Raw genomic sequence first — 22,324 nt, 5'->3', positions numbered from 1 at the left:
TAAAAGGCAAAAGCTATCCATTACTTCAATGTATTGTCAATTCAATTCTAATTCTCATTTTTCATTGTGCTCCTTTATTGTCATTAATAGAGCTTCCAGATCATTTACATTTTCTGTTATCAGAATAATGTCACCAGCCCAGTGCATGTTATTGATGCTTCTTCCTCCAGTTTTGAAATCACGCTTATCTTCTTCCAATCCAGCCTCCATCAATATATATTCAGCATATACTTTGAATAAATAAGGCGACTATATTCAACCTTGTCTCTCTCCTTTGAGAATCTACCACCACTTTGTTTTTCCTGTTCCCTCTGAACTGGCGCCTTTTCTAATAAAGACTTTTAGATGTTCTTTAAGATGTTCTACACTATTGAAACCATTATGGATATCCAGGTTTTAAGGCAGTTCACCCCAGAGAACCTCTGATTACCAATCATCTCTTCTGCTCTGAATGGACAAGTTGCAAAGCCCAGCTTATACATCTATTTAAAAGAAAAAAACAGCCTCACTCAATCCACCACGGAAGGTAACTGGTGTCCCTGCCACCATGAAAAATGGAGCTTTACTGCTCCAGGAAGAAGGCAAACCACGAAAATCATGGTCAGCCAAAGATCATAGCACTTCAACCCACCTTTCTGCAAGCCCATTATCAGAGAGAAGATCCTCTGTGTAATACAAGGGTGAAATTTTCCAAATTCATTTTAGGTCTGCAAGGGTGAAGGAGCAGAAGAAACAAAGCCTTCTATTAAAGGTCTCTTGGATAGCACCACAGTCAGAGATTCCAGGGCCAGCTGTGGCTGGTTACCTAGCAGCCACCTCCGTAGTTGGTCAAAGTTATTATTATTTTTTTTTTACTTCTCTGTGGGATGCCTGATCTCTCCAGTGTTTGCACAAGTAAGCTCCAGTTTTTTATGTTTGCCTGGCAGCAGCTTTGCCTGTGTGAAGAGACTGAGAATAGCAACAAGGCTCAGACACTTAAAAGCAAGATTCTGGAAAGAAACTTTTTCTTCTTGCTGTAAGATGGTTGATTATATACAAGGGGCTTCACTCAGCAGGAGAACAAATGTACTTGGGGGAAAAGGGACAGCATGAGCCAAAACGCCTGTGGTCCAAATATCACCTCAGCCCCAGATTCTCAGCCTCAGTTCCCCCATGTGTACATTATTTATGGAAACATAGATATACGACATTTCAGCTTTCCAAATACTCCCCAAGAAACTTTTCAAGACAATTAAATAGAAGGCTTTTAAAAGCAGCTGGAATAAAGTTAGATAAACAGATCTACCGCATGCAATGTTGAGGCAGACTAATGACTTAACCTCCACGCTCCAAAATAGTGTGACCATTTAGTTTTTTCCTGGAAGCAGTTCTACAAATTGGAGGTTGTTCCTGAATGCTCTTGTCCTAGCTCTCCTATCAATCATTCCTGGCTTGGCATGAGAACCCAGAATCAAATCTGACTCTTTGGAGAGGATTAGTATGAAAGTGTATTAGAGAAGATGAGGAATTTCATTCATTCCGTATTTCAAGACTTCCCAAGCTAACTGCACTGTCTGGATTCATGCAGGCCCTGTAAGGTGTGCATTGCACACACTTTCCCACTTTTTAATCAGGCAGTTCTTGGTTCAGCTATGCATGCAGAGAACCTTGCAGAAAAATTGCACTCAAAAATGTATGTTCTATGAAAATGTAGCATACAAATTACGTGTTCTGAGAAATGCGTACGCTTTGAATGCAAAATCCCCTACTACATTTTTGTAATTGCAGAAAGTGGGTGAAAGTTTTGTACATGTGAAACCAAATCAATCTCCCCATACTATACATACACAAAGTACAGTAAGTGCACTAAAGCACTAAATAAATATTAGCTGTTTAGTAACGTTGTGTTATGGATCGCTCATGGTCCTTAAAAACAACAGGACTTCGTGAGCTCATTAGGTGCACAAAGAAAAGGTCGATCATAGAAAGTCCTTCAAAGTTGGCTTAGAGATGATTGTTATGTTTACTCTGCTAATCGCACTGTTTGGTTAGGACATCAGAATCTTTGCAGGTGCATAGATATTGTCACTCATGTCCCAACAAGAATTTTATCCTTTGAAGTTTGCTGGACAAGACAATGATCATCAGAATTTCCTCATTAGCTTCTAGGATAAGTGCAGCATTTACAACTTTTCCACATATATGTCAAGGCTGCATCACTGTGGATATAAATGGGGGGCCAAGGAGGAATCTTATCAACCAAACAAATTTTAATCTATCAAGGATGAAAGACCTGCTATGATAAACGTTTAGGAAAGATTTTGGTCTTTGACTTCCTAGCTTACTACTTAAGGTTTTTCTTTAATACATTTTATTAGGTGGCTCAATTACATGGTTCATGGCTTGCTACACAGTGTTGTTGACATACCTAGTTCAGTTGCTGATATCTCTTGACCCATTTTTTATCTTAACTCTGAATACATATGTCACTGAAAAAGACAGGGCTTTCCCCAAAACTGCTCCAGAATCATTCACTGTACAGGAATTAGGGGGCAACTGATTAAATCAAAAAGAAGATAGAGATTTAGAAGCACACAAAGCCCTGTTAGTGGCTTCGTTAAAGGATGCTGTGAAGACCAACGGGAAACCAGGAATTCAGCAATCATTAGATGACTGCAGAAGATGGATCTACTAGGTATTGAGCATCAAATACCCATGGGGCCACCTCATATTTAGATTATTCTCAACCTCAGCAACTTTAAGATGTGTGGATTTCAGCTCCCAGAATTCCCAATTGCTGGCTGGGGGATTTTGGGAGTTGGAAGTCCACCCATCTTAAACATGTTGAGGTTGAGAAACACTACTCTAGATTTTCTTAGAATGGAAAAGTAACCCTTTGTAAGCACAAGAACTAGTTGTTTGGAAAATAAAAGAACTTTAATAAAAGGAACATCATGGCGGAGATAAAAAGAGCCATTTTTAAAATTGTGCCCAATTGGCTCTAAATTTGACAGCTTTACACACAACTGACCGAGGGCAACCGCTGGATCATTCCTTAATTACTCGCTGACTTCCTTTCAAGCATTTGACACTGGCTGCTTTTAGAAACAGGAAACTGGATCAGATGGGCTGACTGGATAAATCTGATACAGCAGTAATTAGCTGAGAACAATTTAAACTAATGGAATCTATTATTCCCTGGAATTTGCAGATCCTTCTGCCCTGAATAAGAAAATGGGCTGATCATTGCAGAGAAAAACAACTAACAAAACAATCATCCACCCATCCATCCTTTCATTCAATTTTTATAGCCGCCTGTCTCAGTTAATAACTCTGGGCAGCTTACATATATATTTTACATAATTTATATATTTATTTCTCTACTCGTCCATTTACCCTGTCCAGGATGCTTCCTGTTTCCTTTCATTTGGCACTGTGTTCTTGAACCCTTACCTTCTTTTATTAGAGACTCCCAAGCCATGAAGAGTTTAGTGCAGTGTTTCTCAACCTTGACAATTTTAAGGCACGTGGACTTCAACTCCCAGAATTCCACAGCCAGCAATGCTGGCTGTGGAATTCTGGGAGTTGAAGTCCACGTGCCTTAAAATTGTCAAGGTTGAGAAACACTGGCTTAGTGGCATTTAATAAAGAATATTACTTGTTCTCATAGGCCTATTATATCACAATAACCATCTTAGATAGCTATCACAACAATTATGATATTATGGCTATTTGGATGATTACTAAAGCTTTTTGAATTGGTACAACAATATAGTTTATAGTCTGGTTACACTATCAACTGGAAAAAGTTTCAAGTTGCAACTTCAGGATCAGCAATATCTACTCATGTAAGAAATTAGGATTTACAGCTATAGAGTTTCCATAAAATACCTGGGTTTATATTTTTCTTGGAATACCTTACGATACGTTAACCTAAATGCTTAAAATGTACAGATGCAATTTCAGTAGATATAACTCAATGGCAAAAATGTCCATTGAGTCTCTGGGGTTAGACTACTGAGTTTAAAATGTGCATTACATTAACGTATATTTAAAGAGGGATCTCAGTGTTAATTCCTATCAGATGCATTAGACAAATTAATGAGACAAATTTTATGGCAGATCAAAATGCTTCAAACATCTTTGGTTAATTTGATGTTGCTCTTATGATAAAAGGCAGCTTTCAACCTATCCCAATTTCGACTATACCAGGGGTAGGCAACCTTGGCTCTTTTACGACTCGTGGACTTCCACTCCCAGAATTCCTCAGCCAGCATTGCTCAGCTTGGAAACCTCTCCCTTTCCCCTCAGCACAGCTGGCTCAGGAATTCTGGGAGTTGAAAGTCCATGAGTCATAAAAGAGCCGAGGTTGCCTACCCCTGGACTATACTATTAGACTTCTCTTTTAACATCTATATTCTTCTGGAATGGAAATCTCTTTGAATATTGCCCTGTTTGGGACTTCATTGTAAAACCAGTGTCAAACCCTTTTGAAACTTTAGCAAATCTTAACAAATTTTAGAGCTCAGGTATATTAAACAGGGACCTTTGTATCTGCCTTGAAAACGGTCTATGAAGATTCTCAATCATCCAAGTCATCAGTTGTCCCGAAGATTCTCTTCCAAAAGGCAACTGGACTTTTTTCTTCTTTTTTTGTTTTTGTTTTTTTCTTGAAACTGTTATCTTGAAAAGCTTCTTGGAAAACAAAAACAAAAAAAATCAAGAAAGTCTAGTTGCCTTTTGGAAAAACACTCTTGGGACACCTTGAAACCTCTTAGACATATTTGGTCCTTAATAATGAGTGGTTATATTTTGATCCACATTCACATGACAGACCATAACTGGAAAATAGTAAGGAAGATTTTTTAGTAGACCATCTGGGATAAATGCCTTGAACCAGCTGATTTATAATAGTTGCTTTTTCTATCTATAACATCCCCTTGGTAATATATACAACATAAACATGTACTAAACATTACGGCCAGATGTTTCAGCAACTTCAAAGGTACTAGTTGTCTTTAAGAGATGGGACACTAGAAATGAATCCAACAATTCAATATTATAAGTCCTCGACTTAAGACACAATTGACTCCAAAATTTCTATTGCTAAGTGAGACAGTGGTTAAGAGAGTTTTGCCCCATTTTATAATCTTCCGTGCCACAGTTGTCAAGTGGATTGCTGTAGTTGTGGAGTTAGTGACACTTTTGTTGTGCAACTCTAGCTTCTCCATTGACTTTGCTTGTCAGAAGGTTGCACATGATCCCGGGACACAGCAACGGTCATAGGTATGAACCCAGTTACCAGGCGTCTGAATTTTGATCACGTGATCATGGGGATGCTTCAAAGGTCATAGCTGTGAAAACTGGTCATAAGTCACTTTTTTCAATGCTGTTGTAACTTTGAATGGTCACTAAATGAACTGTTGTAAGTCGAGGACTACCTGTAATTGAAATAGGTACACTCTGGAGATCATCGCCACGTTAAGAAGGCCACAGGAAAAATGCCTCATCATTCCCAGATTTTGGAACCCCTGCCATGGGAGCAAATGCTTTTAGGTTGGCACGCAAGAACCTTGTTATTCAGGCATGCCGTTGACAAGAAACCTCTGTGCTAAAGTGGGCTTTAACCTGTTAAGTCTTGTTGGTTAACTTTTCTTAGCTCTTTTAATTACATTTTAATTGATTCGTAAGGTATTTTAAATTCCACTCTGGCTTGATTTAATGGCATTAAGGCTAAATGCCCTAGGCAGCATTTCTGGGAAACAAATGAGATTACAAAATAAATGAATGAACATGCAAAACCTGAGGGTTCGTGTCATGCGAAACCCACATGGGGTGTCATTCTTGAGCCAGCTTCACGCCTTTGCCACGTCAGCCCCGTGGTCATTTCACTTTCCACACGGATCTAAATAGAACCACCAGCCTGCCATTACAGGCTTCGTTTTGTAAACACGGCTGAGGTAATGTAGTCCTTGACCTCCAAAGGATGATATAAATGATATGAATCATCACTGCTATCACTATGGACCACCATTTCAATCACCTCTAGTTAAAATTGTTTAGCACTTTGGCATTCTCATGAACTGGGGGAAAACCAATCTCATGCTTTGCTTCCAGAACAAGGGTCTTCTTCTCTAGAAAAGGTCAACGTCAGGGGAAATTCCAAGCAGCCACTTTTGAAGAGTGCTGAATTTAAACATCGGGACAGCCTCTTCTTCTGATAAGCTAGATTAGTGTCCTTCCATCCAGAATGACAGTTCTACTGACAATCATTAGCCGACGCCTTTGGAATGCTCAGTGAACTAGTCTTCAAGGAACTCCAAGTCACTCCCACAGTGAGAGGGCCAGCGTATACACCAGTGGTTCTCAACCTTTTTAATGCTGCGACCCCCAACCGGTCGTAAGTCGAGGACTACTCAACCGGTCGTAAGTCGAGGACTACTCAAATGGTGCAGCACCGTTTGCAGAATGGGACTTTTGGCGGGCTCAGCAGGGCAGAGACACCCTGGACAATTCCTATTGGCTTTTGAAAGCCAACAGAATTAGACTCTATTCAAGAAAGTCTATTCTATTGGCTTTCAAAAGCCAATAGAATAAAAGGGAGTAGCATAGCTAAGGAAAAGGGGGAAAAATGGTGGACTGCATTGTTTGGCGACCCCCCTGAAATGGTCGTTTGACCCCAAATGGGGTCCCGACCCACAGGTTGAGAACCACTGGTATACATTGAATAATACATAAATAAAACCCGTTCCTCTCATCTCATTGATTTCCAACCCTTAACAAAAATCAATCATTTGTGAATATAAGAGCAACAGTTATTGCAACGATTAGCACATGCCAGGTTTGGGGACAAATCTGAAGTTATTCAAGAGCGCTTCCCTCACTACCGGGCACATGTTAAAAAGGCAGAATATGAAAAACTCTTTTATAAAAAAAGAAAAAAGAGTGGGGGAGGCTACCTTCTCTGAATATGGTTTATTGACTGTCCATCCAAAGGACTGAGAAATGGGTCCTTAACCTTCTCAAATGGTCTCTCAGCAAAAGCCACGTTGACTGATCCTGCATTTATCCCAGTAACATTTGCCTGTACACATTTTGGAAGCCTTTTGAAATAAATGCCACATCTCTGTACAATCCTACTGCAACGGGTCTCCGGGGATGCGTATCCTTTTTATGTCTGTTGTTTTAACAAAATGCATTCTTTTCCACGAATATAGGTAACCTTTGACTTACGACCAAAATTAAGCCCAAAATTTCTGTGCTTAAGCGAGACAGGTTGTTAAGTGAGTTTGGCCCCATTTCATGACTTTTCTTGCCATACTTGTTAAGTGAATCACTGCAGCTGCTCAGCTAGTAGTAACTTGGTTGTTAAGTGTACCTGGCTTCCCCACTGAATTTGCCTGTCACAAGGTCACAAAAGGTGATCACATGACACCAGAACACTGCAACCGATGTAAGTACATGTCAGTTGCCAAATGCCCAAATTTTGATCATGTGGCCATGTGGATGTGGCAACATTCATAAGTCTGAATAGAAACACAAGTCGGTTTTTTGGGTGCTGTTGTAACTTCAAATGGTCACTAAACAAATAGTTTATAAGCAGGGGTGGGATTCAGCCAGTTCGCACCACTTCGGCCAGAACCGGTAGCTAATTTTTTTGTGGCCCAGGCCCAGAATGGACTTCCGGATGCGGCATCCACACAGAGAACTGGTTGTTCCCATATCTGAATCCCACCACTGGTTATAAGTCAAGGACTACCTGTACAAGCACCAATATTGGTCAGGACGTAGTAGCATTTTGCACATTGGTAGTTCGGTATAAATACCGACTGTGTTTTCCTTCCAGCAGATACAAGGTGAGAGTTCCAGAATGCTCACAGACAGAGCCAAACCTCAGCTCTCAGTCCTGGATCCAGCAGTGCCCTGAAGCCAGTCGGGAAACAAAATCACTCACTTGAATATTCTATTTCTGCTAGCAGTACAACATCTAACATATAATTCAGGGTAGCTTAGGGAAAAATCAAGAAGAACATTGGCTCAAAGATTGACTCAGGACTTTTACTGTCTGCATATTAATTAGAAAAATATTTCAATAACAAGTTGGGTTCATTGTATAAATAATTGGACAGGCACAACAGAGACTGGTGGGATAACAGAATAACAGAATTGGAAGGGATGTTGGAGGTCTTCTAGTCCAACTCCCAGCTCAAGCAGGAAACTATACCATTTTAGACAAATGGCTGTCCAATCTCTTCTTAAAAACCTCCAGTGTTGGAGCAACCCACAACTTCTGGAGACAAATTGTTCCACTGATTGATTGTTCTCACTGTCAGGAAATTTCTCCTTTGTTCTAGGTTGCTTCTCTTCTTGATTAGTTTTCATCCGTTGCTTTTTGTTCTATTGGTGCTGTGGTGGTGCAGTGGTTAGAAGGCAGTGTTGCAGGCTAATTCAAGTCACTGCCAGAAGTTTGATCCTCACCAACTCAAGGTTGACTCAGCCTTCCATCCTTCCGAGGTCGGTAAAACGAGGACCCGGATTGTCGGGCAATATGCTGACTCTGTAAACTGCTTAGAGAGGGCTGTAAAGCACTGTGAAGCGGTATACAAGTCTAAGTTCTATTCTACTGCTATTTCAGGTGCTTTGGAAAATAGGTTGACCCCCTGTAGGGTAAATAGGACATTTCTCATGATGGCAAGTAGAACCAGTTCGAAAGGAACACAATTGACACAATGGGAGAAGGAGTGGCGCTTTATGTTTGAAAAATCAAAATTACATCTAAACAAAAATCCAAGAGAATAAATTTGGTGCAATGTCAAGCATTTTTTTCCATGAAGAATGAAAGCAGTATTGTTGTCAATGTCCATTATTGACCAACCAAGGATAGTGTGTGAATAATACTATGCTTTCCAAAATCAAATCACAGATCTTTCGAAGAGCATAAAATAGTGATCATGGGGACTTAATTACCTCAACATCTGGTGGAAGACAAACGCTGCCAAGCATGTCCTTTCCAGGAAATTCCTGATCTGCTTTGCTAACTTTATTTTTTTTTTTTTTTTTTGCAGCTAGAGGAAGGCATAAGATCAGCTTGATGGGGAAGATTTAGTAGACAGTATCAGTGGAATTTTTTCAGAAAAGGAGATATTGAAAGCTGATTGCCAATAAGGAACAACAAAACAGCAGAATGACCTAATGGACTGCACAAAAAAACTAAGTGAAGATTGAAAACACGGTCGGATGGTCATAAAGGAAGAGAAGGTACAGGCAGCTTGCATTTTTAGAGATGGTTCAGAAATAGTAAAGCTCAGAATAAGTTAAGATTACTGACGGATGCTAGGAACAAAAACAAGATTTCAAATAGGTTCAAAACAGAAGGAAAAGAAACCGTCAATGTCAAGGGTAAGAGATAACAAGCAAACGAACAAAAAGCAAAACAAATGAAGCAAAGTCAAGCAAACCAAACCACTCAACATCGGCTCTGTCTTAAGTCTTCCTTGAGAAGATGACATGTCTTCCATTGGATAAGTCTGAAGAAGGGATGCACGAAAAGAGATTTGAGCTCAAGGATCTTCTTAAGCAAATCCAGATGGCCAGGGCCAAATGGATTGCATCTTAGGGCAAGTAAGGAAGTTTCAGATGATCTAGGATTTTGAGAAATCCTTGGGAATAGATGAAGTACTGGATAAATGGAAGAAATCACGTTGTCCCTATCTTCAACAAGGGAGAAATATAGGAGCCAGGGAACTAGAGTCAAACTAGAGAAATCTTGAAAACAATATAATTACTAGAAGTCAGCGCAGGTTTGCAACAGTAGGTTTGGTCAAATTAATCTTTGGTTTGTTTTTTTTTTTTGCTTAATGGCTTTAGCAGATTGTAGGTATGCTGCAGATGTAATATATCTTTATTTTAGCAGGGGATTTGACAAAGGTATCCTGTGACATTCTGACTTGCTGCTTCTGTTCTTCCTGGGATATTTACAACCTGGACTGAGCTGTCATTTGTAAGATAAGCTACAAACAAATTCCTCTCCCATCTGTTGACTGTTTATGTCTGGAGTTCCTCTTGTTCCTTTCTCAGCTGGCTCACAACATCTCACAACTGGTTTTGATTTTATGTTTCAGTCCCGTTACATTAGCAGCATATAAAACTTTGGAGTTACTCTCAGCAATGAAATGTGCTTTGGAGTTCAAAAACTGCACTAGTTTCTGTAAACAAAGAATATTATTAAGAATCGGGGGATAAAGAATACTCCATTTGAAGGAAGGGTAAAAGAGTTTTAAAAATGTGAAGTGTGGTATTTATTTTCAGAGAGAGAGAGAGAGAGAGAGAGAGAGAGAGAGAGAGAGAGAGAGAGAGAAGCAGGTAAGAGGGACATATTGCAAAGTTGTTTAAACATCCAATCATGTACGTTCTGCTGGTAACGTTATCACACCTTGTAACAGCACGGCTTACCTTACAACTCAAAAGAATTGCAGGCAACAGAACAGCACAAAGCATCCTTGGCCAGACTCTGGTTTAGAATATGTGGGCAGACAGGGAGTCAGCCGGAGAGCAGATGATCTAAGTCTGAGCAAGAACCTCAACAGGGTTCTCCCTATATAATATTTACTGCTGTAAAATGAATTGCCTCCTTTTATAAATATCCATGGTACAGAGTGCTACAGTCATTTGTGGGAAAGAAATAATGAAGCATCTGCCCATAACATGGAGTACTAAGAACAAATGTATGGAGGGCAGCTACATATTTTACTGCATCTGCTATTCTGTGTTATTCACCATCTTAAGGTTTGATGGAGTGAGTGGATATAGGTACCAAGCCTTCTCCCCTAAGAATACAGCTCTAAGTTGGGAAGGAAGGAAGGAAGGAAGGAAGGAAGGAAGGGGAGGGAGGGAGGGAGGAAAAGGAGAAAGGACAGAAGGAAAAGGAGGGAGAGAGAAAGGAAAGGAAAGGAGGGAGGGAGGAAGGGAGGGGAGGAAGGAAAAGGAGAAAGGAAGGAAGGGAAAAGAGGGAGGGAGGGAGAAAGAGAAAGGAAAGGAGGGAGGGAGGGTGGAAAGAAGGAAGGAAGGAAGGAAGGGGAGGGAGGGAGGGAGGAAAGGGAGAAAGGACGGAAGGAAAAGGAGGGAGGGAGAAAGGAAAAGGAGGGAGGGAGAAAGGAAAGGGAGGGAAGGAGGGAAGGAAGGAAGGAAGGAAGGAAGGAAGGAAGGAAGGAAGGAAGGAAGGAAGGAAGGAAGGAAGGAAGGAAGGCCTTCCAGGATTGCTTGCTGGAATCTAGTTAAATAGCAAAGAGCAGGCTGAGACACAGATAAGGGGTAAGTAATTTGAAAATGGTATGAGGATATCAAAAACCCTCTTTCTTCTTTATTGAGATTGCAAATAAGGTTAGAATGTCTTATGAGCCATGCAGAGATAATCAGCACACCCACTGTGAAGACTGATAACTAGCTCAATTATCCCTTATCCTTCCTCTCCTCACTTTCCTTTGCTGACCAGAGAAGGTAGTGGTGGTGATGTTCTCCTTGTCATCTCTCAGATCAACAACTGCTGCAGGCTGGACTTGTTATCCATTTGTAATGCAGAAAGCACTGTGCGAATCTCATCTCCTTTTTTCCTCATTTATCCTGTGCCAATCAAATAGGCAATTATCTTGCTTCTGGGAAAATCTTTCCTCATTCTAGATTTGAACAGATCGTAATTCTATAGGTGAGATAAAAGGAATGCTCCATCCTTAGCTTATCTGATCCTCTTAGTTAGCTCCAAAAGTGAGGACTCGTCCCTTTTGTGCTTTCTGGGAATTCAGAGAACTGGGCTGGGGAAGCCCAAAATGGCAAGCGAGAGGCGGGGCGGCAGCGTGATAAGGAAGCCAATTTGATCAGAACAAGATGCTGGAGGTAATCCAATTTTTCTTCAGAAGGCTAAAGCTGCACCGGGATGTAAGATATGATGTGGCATCATAACATCCAGCATTTAGAATGATGTTGTGGGGTCCAATCTGGGTCAGTCACCAGGACCAGGAGTTTATAGTCTTCGGAGCTTTTGGACTTGTGCTGGAGCCTGTCCTTAAGGAACTTCTCTCCTCCAAGTCCCCTGAGGATGAGCTCCAGCATGAGTCCGAAAGCTCGGAAGACTAAACTTCTGGTCCCGAAGACCGAGCCAGATTAGATCCTGCAACATTATCCTGCGACACGTAGATTTCCCTTTGCTCATTAAAACAACGTGATGGGTGTCTTTAGAAATGGTAGTGACAGATTTTATCTTCCTGGGCTCCAAGATCACCGCAGATGGGGACTGCAGACAAGAAATTAAATTTCCTGGGGAGGAAAACTATGGCAAACCTAGACAGCATATTAAAAAGCACAGACATCATCCTACTAACAAAAGTGCGTATAGTCCAGGCCATGGTTTTCCCTCTTGCAATGTATGGCTGTGAAAGTTGGACTATAAGAAAGGCTGGGCACCAAAGAATGGAGGCCTTTGAACTATGGTGCTGGAGAAGACTCCTGCGAGTCCCCTGGACTGCAAGGCTTTCAAACCGGTCAGTCCTAGAGGAGATCAACCCTGACTGCTCTTTAGAAGGCCAGATCCTGAAGTTGAAACTCAAATACTTTGGCCACCTAATGAGAAGGAAGGACTCACTGGAGAAGGGTCTAATGCTGGGAAAGATTGAGGGCAATAGAAGGGGACGGCCGAGAATGAGGTGGCTGGATGGAGGCACTGAAGCAGGAGGCATGAGCTTAAAGGGACTCCAGAAGATGGTAGAGGACAGGAAGGCCTGGAGGAACGTTGTTCATGGGGTCGCGATGGGTAAGACACGACTTTGCAATTAACAACAACAACAATAATAAACACCCAATGCTAGTTGTAGATAATCCTTCAAGAATTTTTAAATAAATAAAGGTAGGTGGTCCTCAAAGTTCATTTAGTGACCATTCAAAGTTACAACGGCACTGAAAAAAGTGACTGTTTTCCACCCTTATCACCACTGCAACATCCCCATGGTCACCTGATCAAAATTTGGACGCTTGTTAACCAGGTCAGATTTATATGGCTCCTGTGATGACCTTTTGCAATAATAAGCAAAGTCAATGGGGGGAGACAGATAATGACCACACAACTGCAGAAATTCGCTTACTAATTGTGGCAAAAAAGTCACCAAAAGGGGGCAAAACTCACTTAACAAACGTCTTGCTTAGCAATGGAAATTTTGAGCTCAGTTGTGGCCGTACATTGAGGACTACCTGTAAATGTAACATTGCTGCAGTGGAAATCTGAAAGCTTGTCGAAAGGAGTTGGATGTGCCAGCTAAGAATAAATTGTATTCTTTATACAGCCCTTGGGCTCCACTCAGACCTTCCAAAAAATTAGGATATACTGATTCAGAAAGCTTAGCTGCTAGTTGAACAATCAGGGTGAAACATTATGACAGGCGACATGACAGCAAAGTTCCAGTATACGAGGGGCTGCCACAAAGAAGAGGGAGTCAAGCTATTGTCCAAAGCGCCTGAAGGCAGGACAAGAAGCAATGGGTGGAAACTAATCAAGCAATGTGCATCCAGTTTTGGTCACCACAATGTAAAAAAGATGTTTAGACTCTACAAAGAGTACAGAGAAAAGCAACAAAGATGATCAGGGGACTGGAGGCTAAAGCATACAAGGAACGGTTGCTGGAATTGGGTATGTCTAGTTTAATGAAGAGAAGGACGAGGGGGGACATGATAGCAGTCTTCCAATATCTTAGGGGCTGCCCCAAAGAAGAGGGCATCAAGCTATTCTCCAAAGCGCCTGAAGGCAGGCCAAGAAGCAACGGATGGAAACTAATCAAGGAGAGAAGCAACCTAGAACTAAGGAGAAACTTCCTGACAGTGAGAACAATTAATCAGTGGAACAACCTGCCTCCAGAAGCAGTAAATGCTCCAACAATGGAAGTTTTTAAGAAGAGACTGGACAGCCGTTTGTCTGAAATGGTATAGGGTTTCCTGTCTGAGCATGGGGTTGGACTAAATGACCTCCATGGACCCTTCCAACTCTATTATTGATTTGTTTTTAAAAAAAGAAGGGTCAGCATCTTTTTTATTGTACTTTATTACCTATTATAACATGGCATAAATATTCCAGCTCTGCTAATATTTTTTTTCTCACCAGATTGGAATCCAGACACTTCAGCAAATATGTGTTCAAGTGCAAGGAAAATAATTCATTCCAATGGCCTGACTGTCTATAAACAGGATTTCTCAACCTTGACAACTTTAAACTGTGTGGACTTCAAATCCCAGAATTCCCCAGCCAACCTTACCGGTTGAGGGATTCTGGGAATTGAAGTTCATACAGCTTAAAGTTGCCAAGATTGAGCAACACTGGTCTGTAAGAATGGGTCAAGCAGTTTAAGCAGGAATAAAACTAAAAAATAAATCTTTGTATTTGCCTAATTTAGAAAACTCATGTCTCCTCAGACACTTTCCAGAATATCACGGCAGAAGGAAATCACACTTCCCAAAGGAGTGCTTTGAATACTGTCAAATTTGCATATGTGAGTTCATTTATATGTAAATGGACAGTAGCTCTTTGACTGCCATAAATCAGGATATTAATGAACTACATAAATGAGGATTCCTGAATGCTTTTCGATAGGATATTGTTTTTCACTATAGGGAATAAATAACCCTGTTTTATTTAAATGCACCATCTCTGGGCACATTAATGTTGCATGCTCTCATTGGCTGAATCTGTATATGTTGCTGTCCTGCATGCTGGCAATTGCTGGGATATTTCAAAAACATCCAGTTAACGTTAACACTTGATGTCTTTCCAGTACATCAACTTATTTCCATAAGACCTGCTAATATTTCACTGATGTATATTTAAACATTGCTGTGCACTAAGCCTACACTACTATTAAATGTTAAAAACAATAACAGTGGCTCGTCTGATTAAAATTAACAGAACAGAATAACTGGAATCCTGGAGGTCATCTAGTCCAACCCCTGCTCAGGCAGGAAACCCTATACCATTTCAGACAAATGGCTGTCCAGTCTCTTCTTAAAAACTTCCAGTGATGGAGCATTCACCGCTTCTGGAGGCAAGTTGTTCCAATGAATAAATGTTCTGTCAGGAAGTTTCTCCTTAGTTCTAGGTTGCTTCTCTCCTTGATGAGTTTCCATCTGTTGCTTCTTGTCCTGCCTTTGGGCGCTTTGGAGAATAGTTTGACTTCCTCTTCTTTGTGGCAGCCCCTGAGAGATTGGAAGACTGCTATCATGTCACTCCTAGTCCTTCTCTTCACTAGACTAGACAAACCCAATTCCTGCCACTGTTCTTCATATGTTTTATGCTCCACAGTCTCCTAATCATCTTTGTTGCTCTTCTCTGCACTCTTTCTCGAGTCACAACGTGCCTGTCACAATACACTTGTTTTTGGGAGCTTCAGTCCCGCTCCCAAAGAAAGCAGCTTCTTGTTTACGCTGGATGCTGTCTTCCAGTCAGGATTTTCCTAAGAAATGTCACTGGCACATCAGCCCAGCTTACATAAGTCATAATCCTAACCCGGATCCTTCAAATCAGGAATTTGACTTTAAAAGAGCGGAGTTGGGTTTGGACACCGTTTTGGATTTTGTGCTTGTGATGAAAAAAAGATGAAACTTTGACTTTGTTGATTAGAAAGATTTGTTGCTATAGAAGTGGCTAGTATATATTATTGTGTAAAAGTAAAAAGTCGAGGCTGCAATGTTATTATCTTCTGCCGTGTTAAAAAGAGTCAGAAGTCAATGCTTCCCCCCACCTTTTCCCCTTCTACCCCACACTTTCTCCTTTCCTCTCCCCTAGTTTCCTATTATTTTCCTTTTCTTTGTATTGTATAGTCTGACAAATGAATAAACAATTTTAAACAACAATAACAACAACAAAAGAGTGGAGTTGGAAGTCTCTACTCTTAATGAGTTTCAGAGGTAGAAACAAACCATATTGTTTTTAACTACTGGGACTAGAAATTTCATAGGAGATAAAAAGCTCAGAGAGGCTGTTATTAAAGATTAAGTTCTAACTGAAGATTGCATGACACATAAATTGCTCCAAATTCTCAGACTGCAATCTTAAGCATGCCTAACAGGGAGTAACCACCAAACCTGACTAGGAATTCATGTGGCCTGCAGGCAGTATATTATGTGCTTCAGTTCAGCACTGAAATGAAACATAGAAAATCACTTTTCTTTCTCAAAGGGCGCCTCCATATTACTTTAATGCCAACGCTGAATATACCTATTTGGAAATAAGTCACAGGAATTTCAGTGCACTTCACTTTCAGGGGTGAAAAAAACAAAGTTACAGCATTTTAACAGAATAACAGAATCCCGGGACCTTGGAGGTCTTCTAGTCCAACCCCCCGCTCAGGCAGGAAACCCTATACCATTTCAGACAAATCGTTGTCCAATCTCTTCTTAAAAACCTCCAGTGTTGGTGCACCCAGAACCTATGGTGGCAGGTTGTTCCACTGATTAATTGTTCTCACTGTCAGGAAATTCCTCCTCAGTTCTAGATTGGTTCTTTCCTTGATTAGTTTCCATCCCTTGCTTCTTGTCCTGCCTTCAGGTAATTTTATCTGATGATTTATGTTTTGGAAACAGGCAAGAACCTTACCGTTTTGATTTCTTTGAAACCATTATGGCTTATACCAAAATCCTAGGACAGAACAGGATCCTACCTGTATAAACTTTGTAAATCTAATAAAAGGAGGAGAATCTATTACACCTTCTATGTGTGTAAATGCTCATAACTCTGCAGATTTAATTTTTGTATGGGAAAGTAAAAATATATCACTGTGTCCTAAGACTACATGGAAACTGGTGTTCTCACTGCCCCAAAGTCTGGGTCCATCAGGAACCCCCCACCAAATAGAAGACAAGACACTGCTCATATTGTAACAGAAACAGAAATAAAGCAAGATTAGGATGAAATGTCTTACTTTAAGTATTTGCATATATAGACAGGTAGCCATTGCTTTCTTATGGTGAACAAAAGAAATAAGTTATATTTTTCTTATACTGCTTTATTTCCATTCAATCATGTCTGATTTTCGGAGACTGCCTGGATAAGTCCCTGCAGTTTTCTGGGCAAGTTTTCACAAGTGGTTTGCCATTGCCTCCTTCCTAGGGGTCAGAGAAGGTGACTGGCCCAAGGTCACTCAGCTGGCTTTATGCTCAAGGCAGGACTGGAACTCACGGTCTCCTGGTTTCTAGTCTAATGCCTTAACCGCTACACCAGACTGTCTCTGTGCTGCTTAAATACATTTTTTTTAAAAAAAGGCTTTCCAAGATCACCTGAGAACACATTCATAAATTCACAGCATCTTTTTCCATCAGGAGCAGAACTACCACCTCACTGGCAGATTGGGCGATGGGGGCTTGTAATTTTCTGCATTAGTTTGTCCATTTAACTCAAAAGCATCTTTTAAAAACTGACCTCCCGTCTCCCAGATTCCTCTGTAGGATGCTACAGGTAGTCCTCGACTTACAACAGTTCATTTAGTGACTGTTCAAACAAGTTACAACATCACTGAAAAAAGTAACTCGTGACCATTTTTCACACTTACCGACAGCTTCCTCATCCCCAGGGTCACATGATCAAAATTCAGACACTTGGCAACTGTCTCATATTTATGACGGTCGCAGTGTCCCAGGGTCATGTGATCTCCTTTTGACAAGCAAAATCAGTGAGGGAAGCCAGATTCACTTAACACCCGTGTTACTAACTTCACAACAGCAGTAATTCACTTAACAACGGTGGCAATAAAGGTCGTAAAATGGAGCAAAACTCATGTAACAAATGTCTCACTTAGCAACATAAATGTTGGGCTTGACAGTGGTAGTAAGTTGAGGACTACCTGCATTATTCAATCACACCGACTCATTTCAACCCTTGGATTGCTTTTTAATGTTGAATGAAGGCAACCAGGAAACCAGAAAGAGTGTGAGCCTCTGAGTACATTGGCTGCCAAGTTGGTCCTGTCTGAAGTCATTGAGGTCCCACCACTGATTGGCAGGATTAAAAATGCTGTTCAACAGAGGTCAGTTTCAACAGAATGACTTCTCTGGAGATCAGCAAAGAAGATCTCGGCTCTTCATTCATGAAAGGTTCAGAAGACTCAAAAATTATGATATACCGCTCCAGAAAGTTTGGCATCTGCCTTACACGCAGCAGGATGTCGCAATTTATGGGTCACAGGTCCAATGAACATTATGCAGATATCTGATGAGATAGAACAGCTCTCTTTCTGAGATTTACGTGGTCAAAGAGTGACAGTATGAGTCAGCCTATGTTGTGGGGACAAAGAATAAGGAAAGCTGCCATTTAGCTACATTTTACAAAGCGTGCACATGGTGACTGAAGACTTAAATGTTATAGGCAATTACAGATTAGGTGGTCTCGAGAAATTAAGAAAGCTGTCTTCTTTGACAGCTATCTCTCTGCCAACCGCTGTAAATAATTTGGCTGGGAAAAAGAAAATAAGCTGAGAAGCAGGGCAATTCCATCCCTCAAACCTTCACTTTCTAAGTCCAAACAGACACACAACGGAGAGAAGATCCTGGCTAACTTCTTCAATTACATTCCTCTTATAGCATCCGCCGACTTTCCTTCAACTATATACATTCCCCCTTAGGAGACACACAAATAGAGGAGGCCTCATTCCACAGCCAAGGCACAAAGAGTCTCAAACACACACTTTTTTTTTTTAAACCGGACGGTAGGAAAAGAACCAAAGACAATTGTGTAGAAAACGACAATTCTCGTGAGGCCGAGGGGGTGGCAAACATAACTTCTGACAAGGGTGGCGGAGCAGGGGGGTATCCAAACAGCCAATCCTTCGAAAGCACCGGAGTTTGTTAAGTCAAACGTTCTCAGTCCCAACTTTAAAAAGTCCGAGAGTTCCTTTAGAACCCAGAGCAGAGATGTGGGAGGGCGGGGAGGGGAGAAGACTTTTTTCTTTTGTCTGCGAGCTACCCTGCCAACCAGGCAGTGTGCATGACCCAGGTTCAAACAGACCCCCCCCTGCCCTTTCTGAGCTTCCCAGCAGCTGGCTAGATACACAAAAGAGCACCACCGGTTCCCCTTGCCCACCCCCAGTCATTAAAAAAAAAAGCCACACATTTGCAGAAAGAGGTGGACACAAGAGAATGGCAGTGCGCTCTCTCTCTCTCTCTCTCTCTCACACACACACACACACACTGACTCCCCCCCCCCACTTTTCTCTTCCAAGCTCACCAGCTTTGCAGGGATCCTTGTAGTCAATTGCCTCCGTCTCTTCTTCTGCCTCTTCCAGCACATCGCTGTAATCTGTAAAATCCACGGCTTGTCCCAGGACCAGCATGAGGAAGGACAGGAAAAGGAGCCCCCCCTGGAAAGCAGACATGCTGGCAGGTCCCGGGAAATGCTCCACGGAACTGGAAAGGGGGAGGGGGGGAAGGAAACAAGAGTGGGGAAGGGGGGGAAGGAGGAGGAGGAGGAGGGGGGAAAGAGAAATGGAAAGAGATGGGAGGCTCCCCCCCTCCTTCCTTCCTTCTTTTTTCTCTTTTCTCTCTCTCTCTCTCTCTCTTTCTCTCTCTCTCTCCCTCTCTTTTTTCTTTTAGGGAAATGAGATCTGGCGGAGGCGGGTTCAAGAGCCGGAGCTCAGCCCCCTCCAGGCTGGAGGGTTTGATCGCAGTACAACCCTGGGAACTGGGCCAGCCTAGGGGGGGGGGTGGATGGAGGAGAAAAGAGGGGAAGAGAGAAAAGAGAAAGAGAGAGAGAGAGAGAAGAAGAAGAGGCTTTGGAGCTTCAGAGAGATGCTGCACTCACCCCCCAACACAGCCTCTTTGCCCGGCGCGGTCCAGCTTCGGGGCTCGCCAGCACCAGCGTCCACGGAGGGCGGGAGAGGTGCGGGCAGGCGGGTGGGTAGGTGGGCGTGGAAGGAAGGAAGGAAGGAAGGAGCGGAGCACTCGGCCGCCGGACCCCCCTGCAAACTTTTTTTCCTTCCATCCCGTGACGGAAAGCGAGGCAGATAACAAAGCTGGGCAACCCCGGACTGACTCTCCCCCCCCCCTCGCTCCCACGCCTTGCCTGGAGGGAGACCCTTTGCAAACTCCGCAAAGAGGGAGACCAAAACGGGGAGGGGGGGTGGAGCGAGGGCATCTCAGGACAGAGCGGAATATTTTAGCGGAGCCTGGATCCTCTCCAAGGGGGAAAAAAATGGGACCTGGGGGGCGCGTGGGGGAAGGAGGAAAAAAAGCCTCGTTCCCGACCCTAAACTCTCCCCCCCCAAAAAAACCCCCATCCCAATCCCGCCGTTTCCAGGGAAAGCGGGGTGGAGCGGAGCCCCGGCGCTTCCTCGGGAAGGTACAAATTGGCCGTTTCCTCTCCCGCCTCGGGCCGGCCTGGGTCTCGCCCTGGGGGGGGGGGGGCTTCCAAGGCCGGCGAGGGCGGGAATGGCCTCCATGGACGGGCCCGGCCGGGGAGCAGCGACTCCACGGGGCTCGCCTGCTTCTTCTCCTTCGCGGGATGAGACCTGCGGGGGGAGCCAGAGGCAGAAGCCCCCCTCCCTCCCGGGCATAGGGATCGAAAGGAGCCTCCCCCCCCCGGCCTTATGGAAGGGCTTTCCGCGCACCCGCCAGGCTCCGTAGAGCCTCCCCGGCCCTGGCCTTTACCTTCCCGCCTGGTGCCACGTGGACCGAGCGGAGGGAGCGCCTGGCCTGTGGATCCTGGTGGGCCCTGGATATCCCGGGGAAACGCTCGGGTCCTCCTCGGAGGCTTTGCGAGGCGGCCAGGCTGGCTTTGAAACCTGGGCGAGAGAATGGTGGCCTAAGGTTGGAAGAAGAGAAGTGAGAAAGAGGCCAGCCGAGTAGCACGTGTCCCTTAAGCTTTAAGCCAGAGGTGTCCACAATCTTGGTCACTTTTATGACTTGTGGACTTCAACTCCCAGAATTCCTGAGCCAGCATGAGGGAAACTTTGGCCCCTTCATGACTGGTGGACTTCAACTCCCAGAATTCCTGAGCCAGCACAGCTCAGCTTGGAAACTCTCCCTTTCCCCTCAGCATGGCTGGTTCAGGAATTCTGGGAGTTGAAGTCCACGAGTCATAAAAGAGCCAAGGTTGCCTACCCCTGGTCTAGGTCACCCAACTAGGTACGGTGATGAGGTTTTTCCGCGGACTGGAGAGTGTGGTTTTGTGTGCTGCCTGCATCCCACAGATGGGGCTTTGCTTGTTTTTGCGGCCGGTTGCTGGCATGCCCCACGGACCGGGTCTTGGGGACCCATTTTACATAGTACAGGAAATCCTTGACTTATGACTACAATTGGGACCAGAATTTTTATTGCTAAGTGAGGCTATTAAATGAGTAGCACCAGATTTTATGTTTTTTTTTTTTGCCGTGGTTAAGGAATGGTGTGATCACGTGAAACTTGGCTTGTCACAACCTGGTTGAAGAGGTCAGAGATGGTGATCACATCATAAAGAGGAAGCTGCAGTCATGGTAAATATATGAGTGTTGTCAAGTGTCCGAATTTTGATTATGTGAACATAAAGCTGCTGCAACAGACATAAGCTTGAGGATGGTTGTAAATAACTTTTTCCAGTGTTGCTGTAACTTTGAACAGTCGCTAAACGAGTGGTTGTAAGCTGAGGACTACCTTGTCTACAAAACTGAATCTTTTTGTATTGATCCCCTACATACAAATTCCTGATCCAATGAAGGAAATTATGGCATTTTACTCCCAAGAATTGATCCCATTCATAACTCGCAATGTGCTTGACAAGAGCAGGAAAATATTTAGTTCAAGTTGTCTAAAGTTATTTTCAGACTTTCCTTCATGCCCAAAGTGATTGTGAAAAAAAATAAAAAATAAAAGGTGACCACATTCTTAATTGGAACATTCAGAACAATTTATTGAAGTCAACCTCAAGCAAAGTTTTAATCAGTGGAATGTCATTTTAAAAACCTTTCCAAATTAATGTTCACAGAAGCAAACACACATCTGAATTCCAAAGTATTTGTAAAATAAAAAAGGCAACATCTCAGTAAATATAATGTACAAAAATTATATGTTCCTACCATCACTCACATTCAGTAAGAAGCTAAAATATTACAGGCAATTCTAGATACACTTTGACTAGTAAACAATGAACTATCTATATACAAGTTAACCAAGCTTTATAGATGTCACACTATGCAAGAGAACATAGGCTAAACAACAAAAACCTCCAAAATGTTGTTAAGTCTCAAAGTCTATGCAGCAACATCAAGTCATAATACAGTAATAATCCCCCATGGATCACCCCCAGGGAAACATAACACTACTTCTTAGTGTTGAAATCTTCTATACGGGTTTG

At 42.6% G+C, this 22,324-nt stretch overlaps 1 protein-coding gene across 4 annotated transcripts in view; it reads right to left on the bottom strand.

Moving 5' to 3' along the window:
* The window catches only part of BMP1 (bone morphogenetic protein 1), an 83,561-nt gene extending 62,718 nt beyond the window's left edge, over nucleotides 1-20,843 (bottom strand). Inside the window, exons 1-2 of one of the 4 annotated variants that reach the window (XM_039354258.1) lie at nucleotides 20,644-20,843; nucleotides 19,226-19,358 (exon numbers count right to left, since the gene is read on the bottom strand). In XM_039354258.1, coding sequence (XP_039210192.1) covers nucleotides 19,226-19,331 — 106 coding nt within the window. In that variant the 5' untranslated portion in view covers nucleotides 19,332-19,358; nucleotides 20,644-20,843. Of the gene's footprint in view, nucleotides 1-19,225; nucleotides 19,777-20,643 lie in introns of those variants that run through there. The other 3 variants (XM_039354260.1, XM_039354259.1, XM_039354257.1) reach the window with 3 other exon arrangements.
* Nucleotides 20,844-22,324: the final 1,481 nt, after the last annotated feature.

Source organism: Crotalus tigris, unplaced genomic scaffold, assembly GCF_016545835.1.
Source record: "Crotalus tigris isolate CLP2741 ecotype Arizona unplaced genomic scaffold, ASM1654583v1 scf7180000018549.3470463, whole genome shotgun sequence".
Taxonomy (NCBI): domain Eukaryota; kingdom Metazoa; phylum Chordata; class Lepidosauria; order Squamata; family Viperidae; genus Crotalus; species Crotalus tigris.
This window is presented reverse-complemented; position numbering and strand designations above follow the sequence as displayed.